The 9723-nt window shown below is 42.1% G+C and overlaps 1 protein-coding gene across 1 annotated transcript; it reads left to right on the top strand.

Annotated features, from left to right (window-relative positions):
* Nucleotides 1-112: 112 nt before the first annotated feature.
* Nucleotides 113-6791, top strand: LOC124028241 (mdm2-binding protein-like; the record flags this gene model as incomplete). The annotated part of the gene is made up of 7 exons (XM_046340354.1): nucleotides 113-266; nucleotides 442-525; nucleotides 669-742; nucleotides 5045-5187; nucleotides 5804-5862; nucleotides 6367-6511; nucleotides 6677-6791. Coding segments are annotated over exons 1-7 (678 nt in total), but the record flags the coding sequence as incomplete, so codon positions are not given.
* Nucleotides 6792-9723: the final 2932 nt, after the last annotated feature.

Here is a 9723-nt window from a genome sequence, read left to right as displayed (position 1 = left end):
TTGATAATATCAGTCATGGTCATTAAACATGTATTTTCCCGCCGGTTGTATTTTGAAGTCCCGCCTTGACGTCACCAGAACTCTAGATGACAACTTCCGTTTCACCAGAGAGAGAGCGCGCGGAAATGAATTTTATAATACGAAAAAAAGTCCACACAACTTTTTATTGACATTTATACTGAACACTGATGGTAGAGTATTCAGAGGAATGGATCGGTACGTGCTAGTTGTTTCTTTTCACCAAGAAGAGGATAAATGCGCGAAGGGTACGTTAACCATGGCTTTGTAGCGGACTCGGGTTTCGTGTTGTTTTCTACTGTAGTAGGGAGCAGCAGAGCCATCTATAGTAGACAGGATGATACACATACTATGAGCAATGGCGGTGTTCTTGTAAATGTAAGTCATAACTTCTTGAATTATTGTAAATCGTTTATTTTACAGCATTGGAGGCTGCCAAACAGATCTATGATAAACTGGGGAGCATCGCCAGTTGTAATTCAAAACGGAGGGTTTCTCTGTTTCCAGGTAAGCCAATGCATTGTTTGTGTGTGTCAGGTGTCTTGCTTGCAGAAACGATTGCATTATGTCTACCTGCTTTTAAACATTGTACGGGGTTAAGTAACATTTGCTAAATGTGATTGTGTCATCTTTCTCATCTGCCTCCTAAGCCTGCTCTCTGAGTGGTGGTCCAGCCTCACAGAGGTGGTATTTTGCTGTCCAGACATGCCATGGGACATCTCAGGTAAGTGTCATGTCAAGGAATGTCTGGTATTAATCAGGGATGTCGTTCTGATCCTTCTCTGTCGTTATTTGTGTTTATGGAGATGTAGAGATGTCTGTCTATGTCCTGCTTTGTGTTTATAGAGATGTAGAGATGTCTGTCTATGTCCTGCTTTGTGTTTATGGAGATGTAGAGATGTCTGTCTATGTCCTGCTTTGTGTTTATAGAGATGTAGAGATGTCTGTCTATGTCCTGCTTTGTGTTTATGGAGATGTAGAGATGTCTGTCTATGTCCTGCTTTGTGTTTATAGAGATGTAGAGATGTCTGTCTATGTCCTGCTTTGTGTTTATAGAGATGTAGAGATGTCTGCCTATGTCCTGCTTTGTGTTTATGGAGATGTAGAGATGTCTGTCTATGTCCTGCTTTGTGTTTATAGAGATGTAGAGATGTCTGTCTATGTCCTGCTTTGTGTTTATAGAGATATAGAGATGTCTGCCTATGTCCTGCTTTGTGTTTATAGAGATGTAGAGATGTCTGCCTATGTCCTGCTTTGTGTTTATAGAGATGTAGAGATGTCTGTCTATGTCCTGCTTTGTGTTTATAGAGATGTAGAGATGTCTGTCTATGTCCTGCTTTGTGTTTATGGAGATGTAGAGATGTCTACCTATGTCCTGCTTTGTGTTTATGGAGATGTAGAGATGTCTGTCTATGTCCTGCTTTGTGTTTATGGAGATGTAGAGATGTCTACCTATGTCCTGCTTTGTGTTTATAGAGATGTAGAGATGTCTACCTATGTCCTGCTTTGTGTTTATAGAGATGTAGAGATGTCTGTCTATGTCCTGCTTTGTGTTTATAGAGATGTAGAGATGTCTACCTATGTCCTGCTTTGTGTTTATGGAGATGTAGAGATGTCTGTCTATGTCCTGCTTTGTGTTTATGGAGATGTAGAGATGTCTGTCTATGTCCTGCTTTGTGTTTATAGAGTGGAGAGATGTCTGTCTATGTCCTGCTTTGTGTTTATGGAGATGTAGAGATGTCTGTCTATGTCCTGCTTTGTGTTTATGGAGATGTAGAGATGTCTGTCTATGTCCTGCTTTGTGTTTATAGAGATGTAGAGATGTCTGTCTATGTCCTGCTTTGTGTTTATGGAGATGTAGAGATGTCTGTCTATGTCCTGCTTTGTGTTTATGGAGATGTAGAGATGTCTGTCTATGTCCTGCTTTGTGTTTATGGAGATGTAGAGATGTCTGCCTATGTCCTGCTTTGTGTTTATGGAGATGTAGAGATGTCTGCCTATGTCCTGCTTTGTGTTTATGGAGATGTAGAGATGTCTGTCTATGTCCTGCTTTGTGTTTATGGAGATGTAGAGATGTCTGTCTATGTCCTGCTTTGTGTTTATGGAGATGTCTGTCTATGTCCTGCTTTGTGTTTATGGAGATGTCTGTCTATGTCCTGCTTTGTGTTTATGGAGATGTAGAGATGTCTGTCTATGTCCTGTTTTGTATTTATGGAGATGTAGAGATGTCTGTCTATGTCCTGCTTTGTGTTTATGGAGATGTCTGTCTATGTCCTGCTTTGTGTTTATGGAGATGTAGAGATGTCTGCCTATGTCCTGCTTTATGTTTATGGAGATGTAGAGATGTCTGTCTATGTCCTGCTTTATGGAGATGTAGAGATGTCTGTCTATGTCCTGCTTTGTGTTTATGGAGATGTAGAGATGTCTGCCTATGTCCTGCTTTGTGTTTATGGAGATGTAGAGATGTCTGTCTATGTCCTGCTTTGTGTTTATGGAGATGTAGAGATGTCTGTCTATGTCCTGCTTTGTGTTTATGGAGATGTGGAGTGGTCTACCTATGTCCTGCTTTGTGTTTATGGAGATGTAGAGATGTCTGTCTATGTCCTGCTTTGTGTTTGTAGAGATGTCTACCTATGTCCTGCTTTGTGTTTATGGAGATGTAGAGATGTCTGTCTATGTCCTGCTTTGTGTTTATAGAGATGTAGAGATGTCTGTCTATGTCCTGCTTTGTGTTTATGGAGATGTAGAGATGTCTGTCTATGTCCTGCTTTGTGTTTATTGAGATGTAGAGATGTCTGTCTATGTCCTGCTTTGTGTTTATAGAGATGTAGAGATGTCTGCCTATGTCCTGCTTTATGTTTATGGAGATGTAGAGATGTCTGTCTATGTCCTGCTTTGTGTTTATGGAGATGTAGAGATGTCTGCCTATGTCCTGCTTTGTGTTTATGGAGATGTAGAGATGTCTGTCTATGTCCTGCTTTGTGTTTATGGAGATGTAGAGATGTCTGTCTATGTCCTGCTTTGTGTTTATGGAGATGTAGAGATGTCTGTCTATGTCCTGCTTTGTGTTTATGGAGATGTCTGTCTATGTCCTGCTTTGTGTTTATGGAGATGTAGAGATGTATGTCTATGTCCTGCTTTGTGTTTATGGAGATGTAGAGATGTCTGTCTATGTCCTGCTTTGTGTTTATACAGATGTCTGTCTATGTCCTGCTTTGTGTTTATATAGATGTAGAGATGTCTGTCTATGTCCTGCTTTGTGTTTATGGAGATGTAGAGATGTCTGTCTATGTCCTGCTTTGTGTTTATGGAGCTGTAGAGATGTCTGTCTATGTCCTGCTTTGTGTTTATGGAGATGTAGAGATGTCTACCTATGTCCTGCTCTGTGTTTATGGAGCTGTAGAGATGTCTGTCTATGTCCTGCTTTGTGTTTATAGAGATGTAGAGATGTCTACCTATGTCCTGCTCTGTGTTTATGGAGCTGTAGAGATGTCTACCTATGTCCTGCTTTGTGTTTATAGAGATGTAGAGATGTCTGCCTATGTCCTGCTTTGTGTTTATAGAGATGTAGAGATGTCTACCTATGTCCTGCTCTGTGTTTATGGAGCTGTAGAGATGTCTACCTATGTCCTGCTCTGTGTTTATGGAGCTGTAGAGATGTCTACCTATGTCCTGCTCTGTGTTTATGGAGCTGTAGAGATGTCTGTCTATGTCCTGCTTTGTGTTTATAGAGATGTAGAGATGTCTACCTATGTCCTGCTCTGTGTTTATGGAGCTGTAGAGATGTCTACCTATGTCCTGCTTTGTGTTTATAGAGATGTAGAGATGTCTACCTATGTCCTGCTTTGTGTTTATAGAGATGTAGAGATGTCTACCTATGTCCTGCTCTGTGTTTATAGAGATGTAGAGATGTCTACCTATGTCCTGCTTTGTGTTTATAGAGATGTAGAGATGTCTACCTATGTCCTGCTTTGTGTTTATAGAGATGTAGAGATGTCTACCCATGTCCTGCTCTGTGTTTATAGAGATGTAGAGATGTCTACCTATGTCCTGCTTTGTGTTTATAGAGATGTAGAGATGTCTACCTATGTCCTGCTTTGTGTTTATAGAGATGTAGAGATGTCTACCTATGTCCTGCTCTGTGTTTATAGAGATGTAGAGATGTCTACCTATGTCCTGCTTTGTGTTTATAGAGATGTAGAGATGTCTGTCTATGTCCTGCTCTGTGTTTATTGAGCTGTAGAGATGTCTGTCTATGTCCTGCTTTGTGTTTATGGAGATGTAGAGATGTCTACCTATGTCCTGCTCTGTGTTTATAGAGATGTAGAGATGTCTACCTATGTCCTGCTTTGTGTTTATAGAGATGTAGAGATGTCTGTCTATGTCCTGCTCTGTGTTTATTGAGCTGTAGAGATGTCTGTCTATGTCCTGCTCCGCAAGCAGCTTCTACTGTTGAACACAACATCCAACCATTTCATCAGTTATACATGACACATTCATCACAGTCTTCTGTTTCTTTGGGGTGATCCTCAAACCTATTCACCACATTGGCTGACTGTCATCACCACATTGGCTGACTGTCATCACCACATTGGCTGACTGTCATCACCTATTGGCTGACTGTCATCACCTATTGGCTGACTGTCATCACCTATTGGCTGACTGTCATCACCTATTGGCTGACTGTCATCACCTATTGGCTGACTGTCATCACCTATTGGCTGACTGTCATCACCTATTGGCTGACTGTCATCACCTATTGGCTGACTGTCATCACCTATTGGCTGACTGTCATCACCTATTGGCTGACTGTCATCACCTATTGGCTGACTGTCATCACCTATTGGCTGACTGCCATCACCTATTGGCTGACTGCCATCACCTATTGGCTGACTGTCATCACCTATTGGCTGACTGTCATCACCTATTGGCTGACTGTCATCACCTATTGGCTGACTGTCATCACCTATTGGCTGACTGCCATCACCTATTGGCTGACTGCCATCCTTCCTGTTTCTGGTTGTAGTTCTGCAGTACAGAGTGGGAGGAGCTGGGTAGTTGTCAGAAGAACGATGAGCAGGAGGAACGCCCCAGCACTATGGAGGCCTGTCTCAGTGCTCTGGATGAGCAGGAGGAGAAGAGTGACCAGCCTGACCCACAGCAGACACAGTATGAGTGATGTTCACAGGGCTCTACAGTGCCACCATTAGACTTACATTGACAACTAAAAATAGATGTGTGGCCGAACGGCAAAAGTCAAGTATGAGCACATGTGCGATTAAAATGTACAAGTGTGAAGTGACCTGGAGATTTGGACTCAGTCAGACATGCGAGTTTCACCGTTACCACGGCAACCGCCCGCCCTTAAAGGGCCAGCTGAACATTTTTGTCTCGCCTAAGTGACTCAAATATTTGAGGGTACATTGTGCTTGATTTATCATAGAACACCCCAAAAACGTCTAGTAATTTCTTGTCATTAAAACACTCTTTCTCAAATATTTTATTTTTGTGCTCCTAAATGTTTCAACTTAGGAACACGTGCTCCTTGTGAAACATGTTAGCATAGAGCCCTGTTTTAATTCTGTTGCACATCCCAGCTCTGTGCTCTTCCATAATAATACTTCTGTAGTGTTTAAGCAAACATACAAAGTTGACCTTATTTCCTCTGATATGTTCTAGAACTTCTGAATATCACATTTCCGGGCTGTATTGAAAGGTAGGACCCTGTCAGGGATGAATACATGAATAGTTGTATGAATAAAGTTCTGATTTGTGATGACTGCAGGTTGTATGAAGAGGCAGCAGAGGGATTACACCTGTTATCAGACCAGCTTCCCCCTCCAGGTAACTCACTCCATTCACCTTGGTTCATTTGGCCAGACCGAGAAAGATTCCTCTATATTCATATATCTTATCCAGGAGTTCTCTATATTTCCTACATGCCGCGGCTTGTGTTGTGTTTTATAGCTGACTCTGTTCCCCTCTCTTTCTCTCCCAGGAAAAGCTCTGCTAGATCTGATATTTGTGTCAGTTTACTAGGAGTTTTATGGCTGACTCTGTTTCTCCTAGATGTAATATTTGTGTCAGTTTACTAGGTGTTTTATGGCTGACTCTGTTTCTCCTATATGTAATATTTGTGTCAGTTTACTAGGAGTTTTATGGCTGACTCTGTTTCTCCTAGATGTAATATTTGTGTCAGTTTACTAGGTGTTTTATGGCTGACTCTGTTTCTCCTATATGTAATATTTGTGTCAGTTTACTAGGAGTTTTATGGTGACTGTTTCTCCTAGATGTAATATTTGTGTCAGTTTACTAGGTGTTTTATGGCTGACTCTGTTTCTCCCCCAGGAAAAGCTCTGTTAGATGTGATATTTCTGGGTTTTGCTGAAGAAGCTCCTAAGCTGAAGGACTTCCTCCCTGTGATTGGCTCGTTGAAACACATGCAGACATGGCACACAGCCAAGATGACCATAGTGACTGAACACCAAGCTGGGTAAGGACAAAGAACTATTATACTAAATGACGAGCCCACTTGACACTGGAATCAACAGTTGTACCTGTGTGATCTCCATTTTACCACTAGAGGGCAGCACAGACTTGTTGAATGGCTAAATACACAGATAAACTGACGTCTGTCCTTCTTTGCTTGTTCCTCCAGGTGGCAGAAGCCAGCCTCTAACCTGTCAGCCAGAGTAGTACATCCCAGTAGCATCATGACCTGTATTGATGAGAGGGAGTTATGGAGAGGAGGTGTTCTCATCAGAGAGAAAAAGGTAAGATTATTTAGTCAGTCAGAATGTGTTTTGACTGTATCCATATACTTGACCACTAGGGGGAGTTTGTTAGTACATACATTTTAGAATAAATCAAATCAATTTTATTTTTCACATGTGCCAAATACAACAGGTTTAGACCTTACAGTGAAATGCTTACTAGCAAGCCCTTGACCAACAATGCAGTTTTAAGAATAATAAAAAAAGAATAATTAATAGAATAAGAAATAAAAGTAAGACAAAAAGAGCAGCAGTAAAATAACAACGTGGAGGCTATATACAGGGTATTACGGTACAGAGTCAATGTGGAGGCTATATACAGGGTATTACGGTACAGAGTCAATGTGGAGACTATATACAGGGTATTACGGTACAGAGTCAATGTGGAGGCTATATACAGGGTATTACGGTACAGAGTCAATGTGGAGGCTATATACAGGGTATTACGGTACAGAGTCAATGTGGAGGCTATATACAGGGTATTACGGTACAGAGTCAATGTGGAGGCTATATACAGGGTATTACGGTACAGAGTCAATGTGGAGGCTATATACAGGGTATTACGGTACAGAGTCAATGTGGAGGCTATATACAGGGTGTTACGGTACAGAGTCAATGTGGAGGCTATATACAGGGTGTTACGGTACAGAGTCAATGTGGAGGCTATATACAGGGTGTTACGGTACAGAGTCAATGTGGAGGCTATATACAGGGTATTACGGTACAGAGTCAATGTGGAGGCTATATACAGGGTATTACGGTACAGAGTCAATGTGGAGGCTATATACAGGGTATTACGGTACAGAGTCAATGTGGAGGCTATATACAGGGTATTACGGTACAGAGTCAATGTGGAGGCTATATACAGGGTATTACGGTACAGAGTCAATGTGGAGGCTATATACAGGGTATTACGGTACAGAGTCAATGTGGAGGCTATATACAGGGTGTTACGGTACAGAGTCAACGTGGAGGCTATATACAGGGTATTACGGTACAGAGTCAATGTGGAGGCTATATACAGGGTATTACGGTACAGAGTCAATGTGGAGGCTATATACAGGGTATTACGGTACAGAGTCAATGTGGAGGCTATATACAGGGTATTACGGTACAGAGTCAATGTGGAGGCTATATACAGTGTATTACGGTACAGAGTCAATGTGGAGTCTATATACAGGGTATTACGGTACAGAGTCAATGTGGAGGCTATATACAGGGGGTACAGGTACAGAGTCAATGTGGAGGCTATATACAGGGGGTACCGGTACAGAGTCAATGTGGAGGCTATATACAGGGTATTACGGTACAGAGTCAATGTGGAGGCTATATACAGGGTATTACGGTACAGAGTCAATGTGGAGGCTATATACAGTGTATTACGGTACAGAGTCAATGTGGAGGCTATATACAGTGTATTACGGTACAGAGTCAATGTGGAGGCTATATACAGGGGGTACCGGTACAGAGTCAATGTGGAGGCTATATACAGGGTATTACGGTACAGAGTCAATGTGGAGGCTATATACAGGGTATTACGGTACAGAGTCAATGTGGAGGCTATATACAGGGTGTTACGGTACAGAGTCAATGTGGAGTCTATATACAGGGTATTATGGTACAGAGTCAATGTGGAGGCTATATACAGGGTGTTACGGTACAGAGTCAATGTGGAGGCTATATACAGGGTGTTACGGTACAGAGTCAATGTGGAGGCTATATACAGGGTGTTACGGTACAGAGTCAATGTGGAGTCTATATACAGGGTATTACGGTACAGAGTCAATGTGGAGGCTATATACAGGGTGTTACGGTACAGAGTCAATGTGGAGACTATATACAGGGTATTACGGTACAGAGTCAATGTGGAGGTTATATACAGGGTATTACGGTACAGAGTCAATGTGGAGACTATATACAGGGTATTACGGTACAGAGTCAATGTGGAGGTTATATACAGGGTATTACGGTACAGAGTCAATGTGGAGACTATATACAGGGTATTACGGTACAGAGTCAATGTGGAGACTATATACAGGGTGTTACGGTACAGAGTCAATGTGGAGACTATATACAGGGTGTTACGGTACAGAGTCAATGTGGAGACTATATACAGGGTATTACGGTACAGAGTCAATGTGGAGACTATATACAGGGTGTTACGGTACAGAGTCAATGTGGAGACTATATACAGGGTGTTACGGTACAGAGTCAATGTGGAGGCTATATACAGGGTATTACGGTACAGAGTCAATGTGGAGACTATATACAGGGTGTTACGGTACAGAGTCAATGTGGAGGCTATATACAGGGTATTACGGTACAGAGTCAATGTGGAGGCTATATACAGTGTATTACGGTACAGAGTCAATGTGGAGTCTATATACAGGGTGTTACGGTACAGAGTCAATGTGGAGGCTATATACAGGGTATTACGGTACAGAGACAATGTGGAGGCTATATACAGGGTATTACGGTACAGAGTCAATGTGGAGGCTATATACAGTGTATTACGGTACAGAGTCAATGTGGAGTCTATATACAGGGTGTTACGGTACAGAGTCAATGTGGAGGCTATATACAGGGTATTACGGTACAGAGTCAATGTGGAGGCTATATACAGGGTGTTACGGTACAGAGTCAATGTGGAGGCTATATACAGGGGGTACCGGTACAGAGTCAATGTGGAGTCTATATACAGGGTATTACGGTACAGAGTCAATGTGGAGGCTATATACAGGGTGTTACGGTACAGAGTCAATGTGGAGGCTATATACAGGGGGTACCGGTACAGAGTCAATGTGGAGGCTATATACAGGGGGTACCGGTACCGAGTCAATGTGGAGGCTATATACAGGGGGTACCGGTACAGAGTCAATGTGGAGGCTATATACAGGGGGTACCGGTACCGAGTCAATGTGGAGGCTATATA

This window comes from Oncorhynchus gorbuscha, unplaced genomic scaffold (assembly GCF_021184085.1).
Source record: "Oncorhynchus gorbuscha isolate QuinsamMale2020 ecotype Even-year unplaced genomic scaffold, OgorEven_v1.0 Un_scaffold_3897, whole genome shotgun sequence".
NCBI lineage: Eukaryota > Metazoa > Chordata > Actinopteri > Salmoniformes > Salmonidae > Oncorhynchus > Oncorhynchus gorbuscha.
Note: the sequence above shows the minus strand (reverse complement) of the source record. Positions and strands in the feature narration are given on the sequence as shown.